Raw genomic sequence first — 23,658 nt, forward strand, 5'->3', positions numbered from 1 at the left:
ATTTTTATGTAACAACTGAGACACACTATGGCTGTATTTATTTAATTAATCTTCATTTTTCATGAAGAACATTTTCATTATCATCAAAAAAAATAAAAATAAAGTTATTCACAACGAAGAGGCTACAGGTTACAAAACAAAGTAGTTGTCAGACAGATGTTAAAAACTATTTTATTTTTAACAAAGATCAATGTCAAGGTTATTTCAGATCAATACATGCAAGTGACCACTAGATAGCGTTATGGAAGCGGGTGTGGGTGTTGTTTCGAAGCTTTGGCACATTTGCTTCAACTGTTTCAGTGCTTCACGAAGCCTCCGTCTGCCCATCACTAATGCATACATGTTGATTCGGATTGTACTTCTGCAAAAGACTATATCTGTGTTGGATTACTTTGAAGTATCTCAGCATATTGATTTTCCCAGCGTTATACTTTTGGCATTGACAAAGTGCATGTGCAGGGTCATGATTTGGGCATTTTTGATCATAAACTAATTGTCTTCGACTTCTCAATCCCTTTTGTAAATCTAACCACCAAAACTACGATATCTTACCATAACCTGAAATCTATAACCATTGACAATTTCTCTGCTACCATTGCTCTCTCTGTTCTTTCTTCATTCAACCTCCTGAATCCTGATGAGATAGTTTCTACCTTTAATGAATCTATTTGTAATGTTTTGGATGTTCTTTCTCCATTAAAAACTAGAACTGTCCCGTCTTCTCACTCATCTCCTTGGTTCACTCCAGCACTAAGAGTTTTGAAAACAAAATGTAGGCGTCTCGAAAGACTTTACAAAAAAATCATCCCTTCTTGTGCATTCCATGGCTTTTACAGATTCAGTAGTAGTATATATAGAAGCACTTAACAATGCACGTTCTGAATATCTCTCACCTGTCATCAACAAAGCCAAAATGCAAACCTAAAGCTCTTTTTTCTGAAATAAACAAACTGGTATTTATCAAACATTTTCTCCAACTTCCTCTTCCTATTTAACTTCATGTCTGATCAGTCATCCTCTAAACACTTTTTTACTCACAAATACATCAGTGGTTGAACAAATGATTATCAAATCAAATTCTATGTTAATATAATTTGGATCGATCCGGTACCGTTACTATCACTCAAAGTGTACCTCAAGTGTCTGTACTTGGTCCTATTTTATTTCTCATTTATGTTGAAGGTGCTGTGGGCGCAGATACAAACTAATCTTCCAGATGATTCGTTTGATTATTATTCCACACAAAAAAACCCAGATCAACACTCCAGACCAACAGTTTGTGGCCATTAACGACGTGGGCTCCAGTCAGTCTAGGAAAACTAAAAAAACAATCACTTTATGGCTTCTCAAGATTGGGGCACATCAAGATTAACAGCCGAGGTTGTTTGATCTCCCCAGTACAGCCTAAACAGATCTTCTTCTCATCGACCTTTGAATGAACTCTCATTGACAGAGGTATAATCCACACAACAAATCCACAGAAACTGCTTTCACACACAAACTGCACCAAATCATTTATTGTCTGATTTACAATCAAAAAATCTTTCTACTGCATAATTCTATATCACATATTGAACCAATATATATGTGACCACTATGCTTGGACTACCTCGCAATTTCTGTAATTATGTAACTATTGAATAAGTGAACAGAATGTGGTACCTTTTTGTTCCTTTGTATTTCAAAAGATGGTTTGATTAAATTTTGTTTAGAATATATCATGTTCTTATAATGAGAAATCGTGTCTAGATTTACTCTGCTTAGAGCAGGGAAGCTAGTAGGCAAGAGATAAGATCATTTATTTTGGTTTAAACAGTCACCCCTTAACCAAGACAACCCCTGATTGGTCAGAATCCATTTAATAGGATGGGCAACAAATGTGAGTTTTAATCTCAGAAGATGAACAGTTCAGTCAGTTTAAAAGAAATCAGTTTAAGCCAGTTCAAGCGGTTCAAGAAGTTCGGTTGAAGGGGAGTCCAGAAAGCAGCAGGAGAACTCCAATGAGAGATGATCAGACGATCGTGGCAGACCCAGATTTGAGAAAATGGGTTAAATTTATTCAAGCCATCTAGAACTCTCCTCTCAATTTTCTTTCTTCTACTTAAGCTTCTTTTATTTCCAAAGGTCTCGTGTTCGGAGTTAAGTTTCGTCCCCAAGTTTCCCTCGACAAATCTACAGCGAGCATAGTTTAAAGGGTTACTTCAGCGATTAGCATATGGCTTTGTATCAGTAGAAACCCTGGAGTATATTCAAATGATTGTGCTTTCCCCCCTCATATCACCCTGAGACAAGAGATTTATGCCTTTTATTTCTGGAAAAATTCCTCTTATGATGCAAATTGACGATATTTGCATCATAGGAGGAATGTTTGCTCAAAGGCTAAAGACTACAGCCAGCAGAGGGAGCCGTTTCCGCATGTTTTGAACTCGCGCATGGGGGATGGAGATCACACTCAGAGCTCAGCTCAGCTACAGGCACTCATTTAAACGGAGCTATGGTTAGCAATGTAAGTCTTTTAACTTTTCAAATTAATTTCTATGAAAGTTAAGCTTGCAAAGGCATGAACTGAAACGCGCCAGACTGAACTTGCATTGTGAATGTATGCGGCGAGTGTAGTCTCGATCACCTCAGCGCTCATCACGAGAGCTCAGCTCATTTATCTAAATCCTGCAGTTAGTGCTCAGTGCTGTGATACTCGCGCGGCGACTCACTCATTATATTGAACAGACACGTTCAGTTTTTAATTGTAGTGTCTTCTCTAACTCAGTCACAGTACGTTAATCAAGTTGGTGGCTTTGGGAATGGCCTCACAGGGCAGCGAAGCATTCTGGGAATTGTAGTCTTTCATCCCCATGAGACAAAAATACATTTTCTGTCTTTTCTCAGTCTAGAAGACCAAATTCAAAAATAATTTCACATTTCTACTACATTGATGACCCAGTTTAAATACAGATTCATCTTCCCAGTGCTGAAGTACCTCTTTAACTTCAAACATCATGCAAGACTTTCCATTCAGCTGCCAACACACCATGTAATTGGCTTCCCAAGACATCCATCAAAGATAGGCAAGACCGTCACAAAACTGGAAAACTCCTCTCCAGCCAGGACCAAAAGGGATTCCCCAAAATGACACAAGAGACACAAACGCAAGTAACGTCCAGATTCTAAACTTAACTGGTGCATTGATATTAAATTGAATAACCCCGCCTAAGAAATGATAGGAGGGTTAAGCTAATGATCGTTGGTTCATTCAGGTTATTTGTTAAAAGAATATATCGCAAGTAACTGAGGGTGAGCACCCCTGCTGGCCATACTGGGGCATTAGGACCCACACAGAGACCACAGGGTGAGCGCCCCCTGCTGGCCTAACTAGCACCATCACTATACTGGGGCGTTAGGACCCACACAGACGAGTTAAACTCGCAGCGTGCTTCCGAGCTCGAAGAAATCAGAAGAATGAAAAAGATGAGTTTTTGTTTTGAGGTGATTGATTGCCGTTTACAGGTTTGCGTTCCTTCCTCGAGGACGATTACATGTGAATCGCTTTGAGCACATGGGTGTGTTCACATTACAGATACAGCTGTGCTGGAGGAACTGAGACTATAGAGCAGGGGTGCCCAAACTTTTAGTAACTAAAGAGATCTCATTTGAGTTTTTTCTTTCCTACATGATTACCAAAAAAATAACACCTTTTAAGACGGATTCCCAATGGACAGACCTGCCCCTTCATTATTTCACACTCAATATATTTTCACTAAAAAATATCCTCATTTCTAAAAGTAACACCGAAACAAAGTGTATAAAATATCACAGTATCCAAAAATGTTGAATGTAGGAAAAACCCTGAGACTGTTTGCAAACTAGACACACTGGACAAGCGCATGTACCTGTTTTGAACTTCTCTGAATAAAAAATCATCTTGCCAAGCTTTTTTAAAATGTATCTTTTCTGTGCACTGCCTTGATTTCTCCATTATTGCATTTCATTTGTTTATTGTCGTTATCAACTGTCAATATCGTTTATTGACGCGTCGCAAAGCATGCAGTGCTGCACCTTGAATTGCGCATATACAATATATATTTTTAATTAATTTACATTTAATGTAAACATTTAATTTCAGTTAGATGTTGTAGAATTTCATTCTGTTGTAATTTAACAATAAAACAAACAAAATTATGTAAAATTAGAAATGACAATCTGTATCTCTCTCTCTCTCTCTCTCTCTCTCTCACTCACTCACTCACTCACTCACTCACTCCCACACACACACACACACACACACACACACACACACACACACACACACACACACACACACACACACACACACGATGATAAAATATTTACATTTAATCATTTAGTAGATGCTTTTATCCAAAGCGAATTACAAAAAAAGGGGAGAGCAATAGAAGCAATGAAACAAACAAGGTCAACAACCTGTAAGAAGCTGTAAGAAGTCTCAGTTAATTAAGCACACTACAAATTATTATTTTTTTTTTTTTAACAAACAAATAAAAATTAATGGATAGTTAAGTGCTAATCTTTATTGGTTAGGTGCAATTGGAAAAGATGTGTCTTAAGATGTTTTTTAAAAATGGCTACAGACTCGGCAGCACGAATTGAGATCGGCAGGTCATTCCACCAGGTGGGAACGGTCCAGGAAAATGTCCGTGAGAGCGATTTCATGCCTCTTTGGGATGGAACCACGAGGCATTGCTCACTCACAGAACGCAAGCTTCTGGAGGGTGTGTAAGTCTGAGCAAGTGAGTTTAGGTATATTGGTGCAGAGCCAGTGGTTGTTTTGTAGGCGAGAACCAGTGCCTTGAATTTGATGCGAGCAGCCATTGGCAACCAGTGCAGTTTGATGAAGAGAGGCGTAACATGAGCTCTCTTTTGCTCATTAAAGACCACTCTCGCCGCTGCATTCTGGATCAGCTGCAAGGGTTTGATAGTGCATGCTGGAAGCCCAGCCAGAAGAGCATTACACTAATCCAGTCTGGGGAGAACAAGAGCTTGGACCAGGAGTTGTGCAGCCTGTTCTGATAGGAAGGGTCTAATCTTTCTAATGTTGTATAAAGCAAATCTGCAGGACCGGGCTGTTGCAGTAATGTGGTCAGTGAAGTTTAACTGGTCATCAATCACAACCCCAAGGTTCCTGGCTGTCCTTGATGGAGTTATGGTTGATGAACCAAGCTGAATGGAGAAATTTTGATGAAGTGCTAGGTTGGTTGAGACAACAAGTAATTCTGTATTTGCAAGATTGAGTTGAAGGTGATGCTCCTTCATCCAGCCAGAAATGTCTGTCAGACAGGCAGCGATACGAACACCAACCGTAGGAGTCAGTATGAGGTTAAGAGTGATGAGAAAGTGGTCTGAGGTGTGTAATGGAGTAACTAAAGTGTTGTCCGTGGAGCAGTTGCGTGTGTAGACCAGGTCTAATTGGTTACCTGATTTGTGAGTAGCCGTAGTAGATACTAACTTAAAGTCAAATGAAGTCAGCAGAGTGGTGAAGTCTGCGGCTAGGTGTTTATCAAGATGGATGTTGAAGTCACCAAGCAGAATCAGAGGAGTGCAATCCTCAGGGAAGCTAGAAATTAACACATCCAACTGCTCCACAAAGTTACCGAGGTGACCTGGAGGACGATAGACAACTACCACATGGATTTTAACAGGGTGAGTAATAGTGATTGAGTGCGATTCAAATGAACTGGCCGAGAGAGATGGTAAGGGAACAAATTTCCAATAATTTTAGATAAGCAAACCAGTCCCCCACCCCTCCCAATAGGCCGAGGGGTGTGTGAAAAGGTCAAATTAGATGAGCGGGCTGCCGGCAGATACAAATGTGTGTATTTGTATTCTTTATTTATAAATAAATACCAGTCCTCAGGTCTTCACACTGGCTACTTGTTTATAAATCAATCAATGACCTAGGACCTCAATACATCACAGATATGCTTATTAAATACAAACCCAACAGATCACTCAAATCAGCAGGATCAAGTCAGTTAGAAATACCAAGAGTTCACTCAAAACAAGGAGATTCTGCCTTTAGCTATTATGCCAGCCGCAGTTGGAACCAGCTTCCTGAACAGATCAGATGTGCTCCAACAGTAGCCACATTCACATCCAGACTCAAAACACATCTGTTCAGCCGTGCATTTACTGAATGAGCACTAAGCCACTGTACATCCAACTGAGTGCACCTTATCTTATCTGTTTATTCTTTTTATAATTGTTTTAGTTTACCTTTGTTCTTATATTTGGTTATTGTTATTTTATATGTTCATTTGAGTTAAATATGATGAGTGAAAACTGGGTTTGATGGAAATAGTAAATGTGACAATAAGGTTTGAGTATGTGGAAATCTGTGGAAGGGTATGATGAGTGAAAATGGGTTCAAGAAGGTTCCTGAGTAAAAATCAGGGAATAGTGCTTGGAATGGATGTTATGAACATGTTTGAGAAAGATATGAAGGAGAAGTGTTCTAATAAAGATGGTACATGTATGTAGGCAGTAAACTGAAGGATGTTTTATTTTTATTTACGACCACTATTGTGGATCTGACCATTTTATTTTATTTTATTTTTAAATTATCTTTACAACTGTGGAAAAACTATACTTGTTTTTAATTTTAAATTTTTAGTTTAGTTTAGTTTAGTTTATTTATTTATTTAACAGGGACCATACACAACCCAAATGTTGTGCCAGAGTTAGCTAAAATAGCTAATTTGCATCTGCGGTCCCTGGGCAGGATGATGTTCAATACAATTACAGAATTCAATTACAATCCAAGAAAGAAAGAAGAAGGGGGAAAAAAATATATATATATATATAATAATAATATCAGAATATCAGAAATATTGAATCAGATAGAAATTCATATTAAAAATATATATATATATATATAATATATATACATATACATACATATACACATATACACACACATATACATATATACATACACATACATACATATATATACATTTACATATATACATACATACATACACATACACATATACATACATACATATATGCAATAATAAAAATAATTAATGATCACATAACTGATTTTTCTTACACCATAATTTAAGTTCCGTTTTAAAAATACTAAATGATGTATAATCTCTAATATGAACCGGCAATGAATTCCATCTTTCTGCTGCTCTATATGAGAATGCAGATTGTCCAAATACAGTTTATTTGAATTTAACTGAACAATCGCCTCTAGTAGATGCCCTGGTTTCCCTAGAGTTGTCTTTACAGAAAGTAATACACTGTTTAAGAGGTGGTGGAGCAAGATCATGAATTAACTTGTACATCAAACACATATCTGCAAAGAATAAAAAACTATCAAACGTCAATAATTTATAATTTCTGATGATAATGCAGTGATGATAGCTCCTTGATTTTTTGTCTAAAACTTTGACAGTTTGCTTATAGAGATTATATAATGGCTTCAATGTTGTTACATTTGCTTGAGACCAGCTTGTAGCACAATACGACAAATGTGGAAAAATCATTGTATGCATAAAAAGCTTAGCCGCAGCCACAGGTAACTGATGTCTAATATTCCGGAAAACCATTAAGCTTGCTCTAACACATCTAGAAACCTTTTTCACATGTTTCTTGAAATTTAAATTTGAATCTACAATCATACCCAGGTATTTAAAATACTCTACAATATTTATTGCTTCACCTTTAATTAAAATATCTGGTTGATGCTTATCATTTATTTTGATAGAGAAATACATTGCCACTGTTTTACTCACATTAAGAGTAAGACAAGAGTAATTTAACCAATCTGAGATTTTGTCCAGTGCAGCAGTCAGTTTGATAGCAGCTTGCTCTTTTGTTTTAGCATGGGTATAAATTACTGTATCATCTGCATACATCTGAAATTGGACCTCTGGACACACAGTGGGTAGATCATTAATATATAAACTAAATAAAACTGGTCCAAGAATAGATCCCTGTGGGACTCCAATAGTGCAGTCAAAAAACGATGTGCATGTATCATTAACTCTTGTACATTGTTTCCTTGTGTTTAGATATGATTCCATCCATGTTAATGTATTAATAGAAAAATTAAACTTTGACAATTTAGATAAAAGTACATTATGATTTACAGTGTCAAAAGCCTTCTTAAAATCAAGGAAGACAGGACCAACAACACCTCCTCCATCAAGACTGGATTTAATTTGTTCAACAAAGTAACAGTTTGCCATCTCTGTGGAATGACGTGCCCTAAATCCAAACTGCATTGGATGTAGAGGAAAAGAACCAAGATTTAAAAACTCTATTAACTGGCTACAAATTACCTTTTCAATTACTTTGGAAATTACTGGAAGAATACTAATAGGTCTGTAATTGGTTACATTAGTAGGATCACCATTCTTTAAAATCGGTGTTATTACTGCTGACTTCCAAGCATTCGGGAAATAACATTGCTTTATTGACAAATTAACCAGATGAGTGATGGGTGTACTAAGAACATGTGTATACTTTTTAACAAACGTAGAATCACAATCAAAGACATCTTTAGCCCTAGAACTCTTAAGTTGACCCAAAATGTGTATTATATTAGACTCGGATACTTCAGAAATATTAAAAATAGGAGCATTATAGTTTAATGGCACAATGTCCTTATTTCTTGCGCTAAACCCTTGTGCTAAATTTTGAACTGAATCTATAAAAAAATTATTGAATACACTAGCAATTTGATGCTTGTCTTGAATTAAATTTCCCTGAACTTGTAATTGAATATCTTTATTTCCTTTGTTACTATTTTTCTTTTGTATTCTATTCATATTTGCCCAAACTTGTCTACTATTGCCCTTTGCATCATTTATAATTTCAATGAAGAATTTAGCTTTTGCTTTTCTCAATTCCTTTACAACTTTATTACGTAGGCACTGAAATGTTCTTCTGTCATGAGCCAACCCAGATTTGAGTGCTGTTTTCAAGGCATGGTCTCTCTGTTATACCATGTACACATGGTATTCTTTTTTCTCGTGCATATTTTACCACTATTTTTATTAATTTCTATGTAAAGCACTTTGAAATGACAGTGGGTATGAAATGTGCTATACAAATAAACTTGCCTGGCCTTGCTTTATTTAGGGTTAGGGTTAGGGTTAGGGTTATTTACCATGCTGTTAATGTTAGGATTTTAGGCTTTTTGTTTTTAGAATATTATTATTATTATTATTTTTAGAAATGTGTCACTAGGAGCTACTCTTTGCATTAGGATTTTTCATGAAATACATGCCCTGATATTCTTAATTACCTCAGTATCTGCAGCTGACAGTTTGAACTCTTCAGTCCATCAGAGAGCAGCTTCACTCCTGAATCCTGCAGGTCATTGTTACTCAGGTCCAGCTCTCTCAGGACACAGTTTGAAGATTGAAGAGCTGATGACAAACTCTCACAGCACTGATCAGTGAGATTACAGTGAGTAAGACTGAAAGAGAGCAGAACACACATCAACATTCAGATCATCTACAAACACACACCAACATTATGACTGGCTGACTATAAATTATATTGTATATTTTCTTAAATACCTCAGTATCTGCAGATGACAGTTTGGACTCTTCAGTCCATCCGAGAGCAACTTCACTCCTGAATCCTGCAGATCATTATTACTCAGGTCCAGCTCTCTCAGGACACAGTTTGAAGATTGAAGAGCTGATGACAAACTCTCACAGCAATGAACAGTAAGAGCACAGTGAGTAAGACTGAAAGAGAGCAGAGCACACACATCAACAGTAAGATCATGTACAAACACACTAACATTATGACCATCTGACTGTAAATGATCTCTTATAAGTTCTTAAATACCGTAGTACAGAGGTCACTAATAGGCGGACCGCGGTCCGGATCCGGACCCAGCCGCCCTTCTGTCCGGACCCGGACCAATAACCCATAAATTATTGAAAATTATTTACTTTTGATGAAGCGTTTCTATTTTAATCCGCACAGCTTTTCTAGCATCTATGGTACTGGTTTAGCGTGGGAACCAGTTTAGCCCAGGAAACTCACAGACCAATAGCATGCGTTGTAAATCATGTCATGTGATGCTACTCGAGTCAGACACCGAGAGAAACACACAGGGAGAGACGAGACGAAAGAGAGACAACGTTTCACATGGCGTGCTCTAAAAAAAGAAAAGTGGACAGCGAAATCAGAGCTTTTAATAAAGAATGGACAGATTCTTACATGGAATTATGGAATTTTTATGACACCATCAATCAATCAAATTTGACACAAGGTCGCCTATATTCTGTCTAGTGTATCGTGGTAAATAGTGTAATTACTTAAAAAGACATTCAACAATATGTAACTTTATTTTATAAGAGGCGTGCCCTAAAAAGTGAGCATGCAATTTTGAGAACACCAAGGAAAGAGCATGTTCTTTTCGCTTGTTTGGATACTGCCAAGTTTCACCAAGTTTGCACAGCCTGTTTGGTTTACCTGTTAATATACACGTTAATAACATGCATTTTGTCTAACTCAAAACTTGCATCCTCAACATGTGATTTACCATAAAAATTGACATTCTTAACGTGCAGTCTGGGGTCACGTTTCGAGTCGGACAAACACATAATGTATGTTATTAACGTATAAACAGGTAAACCAAACAGTTTAAAAAAAATAGCAAATCACGTGTTGAGGATGTGTGCTTTAAAAAAAATTGACACCAAAGCGCACGTTAAGAACGCACATTTTTAGCAATTGTCGCTGGATACATTATTAAACATGATTCTTCATTAGTGAATAATGAACACTCACAGAGCTTTTCTGCAGTTGATCACAGCTGGTATCAGTCTTCTTCTGCCCTCAGCTGATGTGTTGTATTTCCTGAGGTTCAGCTCATCCAGCGGCTCCTCTGAGATCTGAAGCATGTAGGCGATTGTTGAGCAGTGAGATGGAGAGAGTTTCTTCTCTGAGTGTTTGTCTGATTTCACAAACTCCTGAATCTCTCTGGACAGAGTCTGATCTTTCACTTCCAGCAGACAGAAGAACAGATTGATGGACTGATCAGCTGAGAGATTAGCTGAGAGTTGAGCTGAGAGTTGAGCTGAGAGTTGAGCTGAGAGTTGAGCTGAGAGGTGAGCTGAGAGGTGAGCTGAGCGTTGAGCTGAGAGTTCAGCTGAGAGTTCAGCTGAGAGTTCAGCTGAGAGTTGAGCTGAGAGTTGAGCTGAGCGTTGAGCTGAGAGTTGAGCTGAGAGTTGAGCTGAGAGTTGAGCTGAGAGTTGAGCTGAGCGTTGAGCTGAGCATTGAGCTGAGAGTTGAGCTGAGAGTTGAGCTGAGAGTTCAGCTGAGCGTTGAGCTGAGCGTTGAGCTGAGAGTTGAGCTGAGAGTTGAGCTGAGAGTTGAGCTGAGAGTTGAGCTGAGCGCTGAGCTGAGCGCTGAGCTGAGTGTTCTGCTGAGAGTTGAGCTGAGAGTTCAGCTGAGAGTTCAGCTGAGAGTTGAGCTGAGCGTTGAGCTGAGAGTTGAGCTGAGAGTTCAGCTGAGCGTTGAGCTGAGCGTTGAGCTGAGCGTTGAGCTGAGAGTTGAGCTGAGAGTTCAGCTGAGAGTTCAGCTGAGAGTTGAGCTGAGAGTTCAGCTGAGCGCTGAGCTGAGCGTTGTGCTGAGAGTTGAGCTGAGAGTTGAGCTGAGAGTTGAGCTGAGAGTTGAGCTGCGCGTTGAGCTGCGCGTTGAGCTGAGAGTTGAGCTGAGAGTTCAGCTGAGAGTTCAGCTGAGAGCTGAGCTAAGCGTTGAGCTGAGAGTTGAGCTGAGAGTTGAGCTGAGCGTTCAGCTGAGAGTTGAACTGAGAGTTGAGCTGAGCGTTGAGCTGAGAGTTGAGCTGAAAGTTGAGCTGAGCGTTCAGCTGAGAGTTGAGCTGAGGGTTGAGCTGAGCGTTCAGCTGAGAGTTGAACTGAGAGTTGAGCTGAGCGTTGAGCTGAGAGTTGAGCTGAAAGTTGAGCTGAGCGTTCAGCTGAGAGTTGAACTGAGAGTTGAGCTGAGCATTGAGCTGAGAGTTGAGCTGAAAGTTCAGCTGAGAGTTGAGCTGAGAGTTGAGCTGAGAGTTGAGCTGAGAGTTGAGCTGAGAGTTGAGCTGAGCGCTGAGCTGAGAGTTGAGCTGAGCGTTGAGCTGAGCGTTGAGCTAAGCGTTGAGCTGAGCGCTGAGCTAAGCGTTGAGCTAAGCGTTGAGCTGAGGGTTGAGCTGAGCGTTCAGCTGAGGGTTGAGTGGAGAGTTGAGCTGAGCGTTCAGCTGAGGGTTGAGTGGAGAGTTGAGCTGAGCGTTTAGCTGAGGGTTGAGTGGAGAGTTGAGCGGAGCGTTTAGCTGAGCGTTGAGCTGAGAGTTGGGCTGAGAGTTGAGCTGAGAGTTGAGCTGAGCGTTTAGCTGAGGGTTGAGTGGAGAGTTGAGCTGAGCGTTTAGCTGAGGGTTGAGTGGAGAGTTGAGCTGAGTGTTGAGCTGAGAGTTGGGCTGAGAGTTCAGCTGAGCGTTCAGCTGAGAGTTGGGCTGAGGGTTGAGCTGAGAGTTCAGCTGAGAGTTGGGCTGAGGTTTCCTTTATATCATCAGTGTTAAGACCCTTGATCTTCTGTTGAATGTACTGTGTGATTCTCCTGATGTCCTCTGAGCTTTCCTCTGTGTGTGTCAGTAGATTCTGTAAGAGTCTCTGATTGGACTCCAGAGAGACGCCCAGCAGGAACCGCAGGAACAGATCCAGCCGTCCATTCTCACTCCTGAGGGCTTTATCTACTGCTGATGTTAGTAGATCATAAAGAGAGACTTTACTAGACCAGTAAGATCTGAATCTATGCAGTGGTTTCTTATTCTTGATCAGATGAGAGTAAAACTCATAGAAAGCAGCGAGAAACTCATGGAGGCTCAGATGAATGAAGCTGTAGACTTTCCTCTGATGAATCACAGATTCCTCCTTAAAGATCTCAGTGCAGATCCCAGAATACACTGCGGCGTCAGTGACGTCTATGCCGCTCTCTCTCAGGTCCTCCTCATAGAACATCACATTGCCCTTCATCAGCTGATTGAAAGCCACTTCAGCAAGTTTCACAATCACTTCTCTGTTGGACGGCAGGAGTTTCTCTGGATCTCTCTCTTCATACTTCTGATTCCTCATGTTGATCTGAATCAGCAGGAAGTGGATGTACATTTCAGTCAGAGTTTGAGGGATTTCTGCGCTCAGATCTTCTTCCAGGAGCTTCTGAAGCACAGTGGATGAGATCCAGCAGAAGACGGGTATGTGGCACATGATGTGGAGGCTTCTTGCTCTTCTGATGTGGGAGATGATTCTGCTGGCTTGATGCTCGTCCCTGATTCTCTTCCTGAAATATTCCTCCTTCTGAGGCTCATTGAATCCCTGAATCTCTGTCAGACGGTTGATGTATTTGGAGGGGATCTGATTGGCTGCTGCTGGTCTGGAGGTGATCCAGATGAGAGCCGAGGGAAGCATCTCTCCTTTCATGAGCTTTGACATCAACATATCCACTGATGAAATCTCAGTCACAGCAGAAACTTCCTTTGGCATCAACACATCCACTGATGAAGTCTCAGGCTCATCAGAAACTTCCTTTGACATCAACACATCCACAGATGAAGTCTCAGGCTCATCAGAAACTTCCTTTGACATCAACACATCCACTGATGAAGTCTCAGTCACATCAGAAACTTCCTTTGGCATCAACACATCCTCTGATGAAGTCTCAGTCACATCAGAAACTTCCTTTGACATCATCACATCCAATGATGAAGTCTCAGTCACATCAGAAACTTCCTTTGGCATCAACACATCCACTGATGAAGTCTCAGTCACATCAGAAACTTCCTTTGGTATCAACACATCCACTGATGAAGTCTCAGGCTCATCAGAAACGTCATTTGACATCAACACATCCACTGATGAAGTCTCAGTCACATCAGAAACTTCCTTTGGCATCAACACATCCTCTGATGAAGTCTCAGTCACATCAGAAACTTCCTTTGACATCAACACATCCTCTGATGAACTCTCAGTAACATCAGAAACTTCCTTTGGTATCAACACATCCACTGATGAAGTCTCAGGCTCATCAGAAACGTCATTTGACATCAACACATCCACTGATGAAGTCTCAGTCACATCAGAAACTTCCTTTGACATCAACACATCCACTGATGAAGTCTCAGTCACATCAGAAACTTCCTTTGGTATCAACACATCCACTGATGAAGTCTCAGTCACATCAGAAACTTCCTTTGGTATCAACACATCCACTGATGAAGTCTCAGGCTCATCAGAAACGTCATTTGACATCAACACATCCACTGATGAAGTCTCAGTCACATCAGAAACTTCCTTTGACATCAACACATCCTCTGATGAAGTCTCAGTCACATCAGAAACTTCCTGATTGTCTGAAAACCTCAGTGTGATTCTGCTTTCATCCAGACCATCAAAGATGAACACAACTTTACACTCCTCATAAATCCTTGAGTCCAGATCGTGAAGTTCAGGATGAAAGTCCAGCAGAAGTCTGTGAAGACTGTACTGATGATCTCGGATCAAGTTCAGCTCTCGAAATGGAAGCACAAACATGAAATCTACATCCTGATTGGCTCTTCCCTCGGCCCAGTCCAGAATGAACTTCTGCACAGAGACGGTTTTTCCGATTCCAGCGATGCCTTTAGTAAGAACAGTCTTGATCTGCTGTTTCTCCTCACGTCCTGGTTCAGCTGAGGCTGTAAAGATGTCATTGCAGTAGATTGGAGTGTCTTGTGAGTGTTGTGTTCTGGCTGTTTTCTCCATCTGTAAAACCTCATGTTCTTCATTCACTCCTCCTCTCTCTCCCTCTATGATGTAGAGCTGTGTGTAGATCCTGTTCAGGAGGGCTTCATTCTCCTGGAGTTTCAGTCCCTCAAATAATCTCTCATACTTGTTCTTCATGCTGGTTTTGTGTCTGTCTTTGACTCTCTGGAGCTCATCATTCATTGGTTGAGAATCTCCAGTCTGATCGTCTCTATCCTCTCTGATCAAACAACAACAACAAATTATATCAAAAAATATGTCAAATAACAGATTTGAATGTATAAATAAAAGTAAAATTTAAATAATATAGTAAATCCGTACAGGTGTCAATATTGTATTGTCTGTATAATTAATGTCTTACATTTCAATTTCAGTTTAAGAGTTAATTTTCCCATGAATAAACTGTCCATGTAATTGAGGTGAAATTAAAAGGACAGAGCTCATCTCTCTGTGTGCATTCAGTGTGTTTCCCATAAAGTAGTTTAAATCACCCACTACACATTTATACTCACCTGGGGTCAGAGGTCATGGTGTCATCACTGAATTCAGAAGGAAGAAGCAATAGCTCTACCTTTAGTTCCGCCTGCTGTTTTATTTATTTTACGTCACTCTGTTGTTTCTAATGCCTGTTTAAGTTTAGTCTTTCAATTTTGAGATTTGTTGATTTTGAATCTTGATTCACCTTCAGAGATGTCGCACTGATAACAAGTTCAGTCTGGAGTACCGCAAGGCTCAGTGTTAGGACCGCTGCTCTTCACCCTGTATCTGCTCCACTGGGAGATATCATTAGGAAGCATGGCGTTAGTTTTCATTGTTATGCTGACGATACTCAGCTCTATATTTCCTCACGCCCTGACGAAACCTACCAATTCACAAGATTAACGGAATGCAGAGCTGATATAAAACACTGGATGAATAGTAATTTCCTGCAGCTTAATTCAGGAAAAACTGAATGTTTAATTATTGGACAGAAAAGCTCCACAAGTAGTAACCGAGAATACTGTCTAACACTTAAAGACTGCTCTGTCAAACCCTCACACACACACACACACACACACACACACACACACACACACACACACACACACACACACACACACACAGACACACACACACAGACACACACACACTAAGGAACCTGGGTGTGCTTTTGATACCAATCTAATTTGAAAGCCACGTTTCTAGCATCTGTAAAACCGTATTCTACCATCTTAAAAATATATCTAAATTACGGCACATGCTTTCAATGCAAAATGCTGAACAGTTAGTCGATGCGTTCATGAGCTCAAGGCTAGATTATTGTAATGCTCTACTGGGTGGTTGCCCTGCTCGCTTAATAAACAAACTCCAGCTAGTCCATGATAGATAGATAGATAGATAGATAGATAGATAGATAGATAGATAGATAGATAGATAGATAGATAGATAGATAGATAGATAGATAGATAGATAGATAGATAGATAGATAGATAGATAGATAGATAGATAGATAGATAGATAGATAGATAGATAGATAGATAGATAGATAATTGTAATGCTCTACTGGGTGGTTGCCCTGCTCGCTTAATAAACAAACTCCAGCTGGTCCATGATAGATAGATAGATAGATAGATAGATAGATAGATAGATAGATAGATAGATAGATAGATAGATAGATAGATAGATAGATAGATAGATAGATAGATAGATAGATAGATAGATAGATAGATAGATAGATAGATAGATAGATAGATAGATAGATAGATAGATAGATAGATAGATAGATAGATAGATGCTCTCTCTTCTGGGTGTCGGCTGCTCACTGGTGCTCTCCCTCGGGCTTGAACTGCATGGTGGCTGAAGTTTGCTCCAGGCTAGCGTCATCAGCGTCCGGCATGATGTTGAGATGTCATTTTTACTTGTTATTCATGTATTGTTATTTTTTCCCTTTGTTGCACTTTGAGATTCTTCGGAATGAAAAGTGTGTTATAAATAAAATCTATTACTATTATTATTATTATTAAACTGTCATGTGGTTGGTTTTGATGTTGGCTGTCATTAGGCTATTATAATGTCATGATTTTTTTATAAATTTAATTTGTCATTTACATGTCATTAAGTGTCAATACTCTGTCAAATTATTTTATAACATTGTCATGAATATATTTCTTGACCTAAACTACAGTGGTACAAGTTGAATTTGTCATTAACATGTCATTAAGTGTCAATACTTTGTCAAATTATTTTATAACAGTGTCATGAATATTTAGCTTGACCTGAAATATGGCATCATAGAGGAAATCGTACAGAGTCATTAAAAACTATTAATATAACTCAAAATGATAGAGTGGCGTAGACATATACACCTATATGATGATGTCTATGGTGGCACCACTGGTAATGTGTACGCTGTAACAGTTGTTGGCAGAGCCTCAGTCAGGTTAGTTTGTTTAGGTGTTTAATGTCAGTTTAGTTTGCAGTAAGTAAAAACAATTCACAACAACGTTATTTTGGGTTTAATATACTTTATTTAAACGTTCGCTCACTCTTTAACGAATAGTTTGAGTTTATTCTTACCATTCCGTTTGTTATGGTGGAGTCCCGTGTGCTGGTGCACCGTCTAAAGGGGTTCGGGCGGAAACGTTGGCCCTATATATAATGTTCCGGCCTAGGCTCTAGTCGCAACCATTCCTTGTTCAGCCCGGGTGGGGCTCTAAAGACTATTTCTCTTATTTTTATACATCGGAAGATAATTTATAAAGTGAAGTCATTTGACAAAGTGTTATTTTTCTGTGTTTGTTTATGTGTGCATATGATGTTGATATATATATATATATGTTTATTTTGTGTAATGGCCATTATTGGTGTACGTGTTTTCCCCTTTTTGCGTTAATTGGTGCTGGTCACCTGTGTATAAATTCATGCCTTGTGTTTTTAAGAGTCAGTTCTGTGAGAGGGCAGGTCTTAAAAATTAAATGATTGATTTTATTTCTCAAACTCCTTTTCATATTTTTAAGACATTTGAAATTGTCTATTATCTAACCTTCTGTTGAAGCTGGTGGAGGAAACTCAAAAATAAAATAAAACATTGTGAACTGAAAAATATTAATGAAGCTGTTATTAAAAAATAATTTGACAGCGTATTTACACCTAATTACATTTTAATGACAAATTAAACTTGTGCCACTGAAAAAAATGTATGACATTATAATGGCCTCAGTCAACATCAAAACCAACCACATGACAGTTTAAGGTTAACCCTATAAGCTAAGTAAGTTTCTTAAATTTGATAATCTGTTATGTCATGTTTATGATGGGTTATGTTGTCTTGGTAATGTCAAGTTGTCATGACAAAGACAACTCCGAAATGTCATCATTGCATTAAAAACGACATAATTAAGCGAATGACACTTAATGACAGTTGTCATAAATATGCATAAAACTCCTTCATATTCATGACACGTGTCATGTCATGATTATGAAGGTGTCATGTCAGTCTTATGCACACCCCTTCAAGTAAAGTGTTACCGTGCGGGGATTTGAGCTGAATGCTAAAGCTGAAGATGATCATCTGAGTGCTTTACTACCGCTCTAATTCTTAACAAAATGCATCCTATATGAGCTAAAGTACACCCATAAGTATTCAAAGCCTTTGTTCAATATTTGGCACCAATTACAGCCTCAAACTTATAGTCCTGATGAAGGTATAACTCCAGCGGTAAAATAGTCCCAAACAGAACTCCAGCACGCTTCATTTTTCCTCATGTTTGTTTTGCAGTTAAGCAGAACACAAGCCAAGACCCTGCTTAATTGACGATTGACACATTTTATCTAATACAGGGGTCTCAAACTCGCGGCCCGCAGGATGATATTTTGTGGCCCCCTACTTGACATCAAAGTTTAGTGTCAAGGTACGTTCACCCCAAACGTGAATAGAGCGTCTGAAGCGAATGATTTCCATGTTAAGTCAATGGAAAGGCGCGTTGAGGCACGTCTGGAGGTCCTGCGGCGCGATGGACGCGATTCCGCCTCATTCACGCGTCCAGTTCGCGTGAATAACGCAAATTTGAAGCAAATTGCGCGTCTTGCACGATATGCGCGAGTGGTGCTTTTTGTGCATTCACGCGTTTGAAGCGAATTCGAATTTGAACTTTGGCGTCAATTCGCGACGCGTTAACCAATGAGGAGCCTGCTTGCTGCTGGCACGTGGTAAAGTGATGTGATGAGAAACCCTGCATATAATTAAAAAAATACTGATATTTTGTCACTAAATGTAGTTTTAATGCTTTTCAGTTGATAATGTAGTTGTTTAAAGCTAAAATATGTGGTTTACCTAGGATGTTTTACTCATAGACAGTGCCTATTTAAAAAGAACACTCTTGTGTTTTTGGAGTTGTGAGCTCCAGGCGATCAGCAGGCGCTGAGCGCTCATTAACCCCAGCCAGAGCAGCCTTTCCTCGGCCAGTCCTTCTGCCGTTTGCCGCTGACTCGGATGTCTCTGTAGAGGTTAAACATGACATATACTTCGTCTTGTGTACATCTAATGGGCAATCTTTGGTCCAATTAATCTATTGTTGTCTACCATATCATTTTGACTGAGGGCAAAGTGAAGTTTCATAACTTTATATTTTATTTAAATATACATGCAGTGAAGATAATCCAGGTAGTGCGTTGGCTGAACCACATTTGTGGATTTTAATGCTTAATATATTTCACCTGGGGCACCTTAAACGCGCATCTATTTCGCTTCAAATGCTCGATTTATACACGCGTCCAATTATCTGGGAACGCGCGAATGGATTCAAAATGTTCATGCGTCAAAACTAGATGGGGTAGATGCGATTTTGACACTCAATTTGCATTTGGTGTGAACGTAGCATTAGTGCGGCCCACATGTTGCTCTGAAAACCATTTTTGGCGGAGTCATTGCGTGTGTGCCGCGCTTTATGTCTCACTTCGTGTGTGAGAGAGAGTTAGCTCGGCCCTCTCTCATGCAGTATAATTAGTTGACACCTCGTGATTGACATGAACAGAGGCTGATCAGACAGTCGAAATGAATGAGATTTAACGGCGCTCACATGGCCAATCAAATCAGAGTAGGCGGGATTTACATTCTCTTTTGGTCCGCGCACATGCTCACTCGCGCAGTCTTCACACACACACACACACACACACACACACACACACACACACACACACACACACACACAGAGAGAAGAGCGCGTCAATCTCTCGCGTAATGCCCGTCGCGGAGAGAGACTAGTCTTTCCAGTGAAATCACAAAAGTAAATTGCACACACACACACACAGAATGTGTCCATGCTCTAAATACACAATCAGTGATGAACATTTGACTGAAGAGAACTGTACGAGCGGATCAGATCTCTGAACATTGGAGACGATTTACTCAGTCTATTAGACCACTGAGGAGCTCAGACATAAGCAGCGGATCTACACATTTATTCACTCGTGAGAATAATCTCAGGACCAATAATATATCTGACGACAATTACTGCAAATATCCCATCTAGAAGGAGATCTATAATTTCGTTCCCTGTTCTGTTTGACCTGTTATGGCCTTACTTTGAATTAGTCTATTATTTTAAATAAATAAAAACATTTATTATTTCAGTATTACATAATGATTTAATTTCTATTGGCCTTATTTATTAGTACACAATTATCATCACACACCTGTTGGTAATAGAATGGTTTGAAGGACGAAGGATAACCAGATCCAAAATCTCACAAATATATTGGCAATAAAAAACAGGAGTAGGCCAGAGAAGCCTAAATGAGCCATTCATGATCAGAAGAAACATTCAGCCTGACCCTGACCCTGACCCTAACCCATTCATGATCAGAAGAAACATTCAGCCTGACCCTGACCCTGACCCTAACCCTGACCCTAACCCATTCATGATCAGAAGAAACATTCAGCCTGACCCTGACCCTAACCCATTCATGATCAGAAGAAACATTCAGCCTGACCATAACCCTGACCCTAACCCTAACCCATTCATGATCAGAAGAAACATTCAGCCTGACCCTGACCCTGACCCTAACCCTGACCCTAACCCTGACCCTAACCCATTCATGATCAGAAGAAACATTCAGCCTGACCCTGACCCTAACCCTAACCCTGACCCTAACCCATTCATGATCAGAAGAAACATTCAGCCTGACCCTAACCCTGACCCTAACCCTAACCCATTCATGATCAGAAGAAACATTCAGCCTGACCCTAACCCTGACCCTAACCCTAACCCATTCATGATCAGAAGAAACATTCAGCCTGACCCTAACCCTAACCCTAACCCTGACCCTGACCCTAACCCATTCATGATCAGAAGAAACATTCAGCCTGACCCTAACCCTAACCCTAACCCTGACCCTGACCCTAACCCATTCATGATCAGAAGAAACATTCAGCCTGACCCTAACCCTAACCCTGACCCTAACCCATTCAGGATCAGAAGAAACATTCTGCCTGACCCTAACCCTGACCCTAACCCTGACCCTAACCCATTCATGATCAGAAGAAACATTCAGCCTGACCCTAACCCTAACCCTAACCCATTCATGATCAGAAGAAACATTCAGCCTGACCCTAACCCTGACCCTGACCCTAACCCATTCATGATCAGAAGAAACATTCAGCCTGACCCTACCCCTGACCCTGACCCTAACCCATTCATGATCAGAAGAAACATTCTGCCTGACCCTAACCCTCACCCTAACCTGACCCTAACCCTGACCCTAACCCATTCATGATCAGAAGAAACATTCTGCCTGACCCTAACCCTCACCCTAACCTGACCCTAACCCTGACCCTAACCCTAACCCATTCATGATCAGAAGAAACATTCAGCCTGACCCTGACCCTAACCCTGACCCTAACCCTGACCCTAACCCATTCATGATCAGAAGAAACATTCTGCCTGACCCTAACCCTGACCCTAACCCTAACCCTAACCCATTCATGATCAGAAGAAACATTCAGCCTGACCCTAACCCTAACCCTGACCCTGACCCTAACCCATTCATGATCAGAAGAAACATTCAGCCTGACCCTAACCCTGACCCTGACCCTAACCCATTCAGGATCAGAAGAAACATTCTGCCTGACCCTAACCCTGACCCTAACCCATTCATGATCAGAAGAAACATTCAGCCTGACCCTAACCCTAACCCTAACCCATTCATGATCAGAAGAAACATTCTGCCTGACCCTGACCCTAACCCATTCATGATCAGAAGAAACATTCAGCCTGACCCTAACCCTGACCCTGACCCTGACCCTAACCCATTCATGATCAGAAGAAACATTCAGCCTGACCCTACCCCTGACCCTGACCCTAACCCATTCATGATCAGAAGAAACATTCTGCCTGACCCTAACCCTCACCCTAACCCATTCATGACCAGAAGAAACATTCAGCCTGACCCTAACCCTGACTCTAACCCATTCATGATCAGAAGAAACATTCTGCCTGACCCTAACCCTGACCCTAACCCTGACCCTAACCCATTCATGATCAGAAGAAACATTCTGCCTGACCCTAACCCTGACCCATTCATGATCAGAAGAAACATTCTGCCTGACCCTAACCCTAACCCTGACCCTGACCCTAACCTGACCCTAACCCTGACCCTAACCTTGACCCTAACCTGACCCTAACCCTGACCCTAACCCTGACCCATTCATGATCAGAAGAAACATTCAGCCTGACCCTAACCCTGACCCTGACCCTAACCTGACCCTGACCCTAACCCATTCATGATCAGAAGAAACATTCAGCCTGACCCTAACCCTGACCCTAACCTGACCCTAAACCTGACCCTAACCTGACCCTAACCCTGACCCTAACCTGACCCTGACCTGACCCTGACCCTAACCCTGACCATAACCCTGACCCTGACCCTGACCCTCACCCTCACCCTGACCCTGACCCTGACCCTAACCCTAACCCTGAGCCTGACCCTAACCCTAACCTAACCCTGACCCTAACCCTAACCCTGACCCTGACCCTGACCCTAACCCTAACCCTAACCCTAACCCTAACCCTGACCCTAACCCTGACCCTAACCCATTCATGATCAGAAGAAACATTCATGATGAAGAACTGCTCATAATAGAGATGGAGAAGATGGGATCAGCTGTGCTCTTTTTTTTTTTTTTTTTAACTTGATGTGGGCCCAGCCTGACCCAGAGTCTACACAGCGGCCCTTGGTTAAATTGAGTTTGAGATCCCTGATCTAATTAATGTATTATCGCCAATTAATCGATCATCGATTAATCATTAAAGCAACACTGGGTAACTTTTGCTCTCAGGGTCCCCCTACAGTTTGGAAAAATAATGTCCTCAACTACTGTCGTAAGATCTGTCCTCCTACATCAGGGGATGCCATCGGGGGGGGCATTTGTTGACATGACAGCCCTGATAGTCCTGAACTAGCGATGCGTGGGTTGTCTCATAACCCGCGGACCCCGTATGTCTATTTAATGGTCGCGGGTGCGCGGCGGGTTGTAAAGGTATATCCAGTGGTGCGGTGCGGGCCAAATAACTTCATAAAAGCGTCCCGCGGGTCGGTGCAGCACTAACAGTTCCCCTGAACACTGCAGGAGGAGTTCACATGCAGGAGTTCCTCTGGCGGCGCGTGGGAAATGTCTTCATCAGGTACAGTCAGTGGCTTATGCTTCAGCATGTCATATGAATATCATTTCATGGGTTTTATTTTTTTCAAACGCCAAATAATCGCGATGCTCACGTTTACAAGCCAGCGTCATTATAGTAGTCTATTGGTTAGCGTTTTCCAGAATCTATATGATCCTTCAGTTCAGTGTTTGAGTGGTCGGTAATCACCGTAACAAGCAGGA

General features: G+C 40.6%; 1 protein-coding gene across 2 annotated transcripts in view; it reads right to left on the reverse strand.

Annotated features, from left to right (window-relative positions):
* LOC137040876 (NACHT, LRR and PYD domains-containing protein 3-like) overlaps window positions 1-23,658 on the reverse strand; it is a 34,499-nt gene that overhangs the window by 8,635 nt on the left and 2,206 nt on the right. Inside the window, exons 2-6 of one of the 2 annotated variants that reach the window (XM_067416633.1) lie at window positions 14,346-15,018; window positions 12,584-13,481; window positions 10,798-11,134; window positions 9,570-9,743; window positions 9,293-9,466 (exon numbers count right to left, since the gene is read on the reverse strand). In XM_067416633.1, the coding sequence (XP_067272734.1) occupies window positions 9,293-9,466; window positions 9,570-9,743; window positions 10,798-11,134; window positions 12,584-13,481; window positions 14,346-14,981 (2,219 nt within the window). In that variant the 5' untranslated portion in view covers window positions 14,982-15,018. Of the gene's footprint in view, window positions 1-9,292; window positions 9,467-9,569; window positions 9,744-10,797; window positions 11,135-12,583; window positions 13,482-14,345; window positions 15,071-23,658 lie in introns of those variants that run through there. The other variant, XM_067416632.1, reaches the window with a different exon arrangement.

The sequence above is a fragment of the Pseudorasbora parva genome, chromosome 15 (genome assembly GCF_024679245.1).
Source record: "Pseudorasbora parva isolate DD20220531a chromosome 15, ASM2467924v1, whole genome shotgun sequence".
Classification (NCBI taxonomy): Eukaryota; Metazoa; Chordata; class Actinopteri; order Cypriniformes; family Gobionidae; genus Pseudorasbora; species Pseudorasbora parva.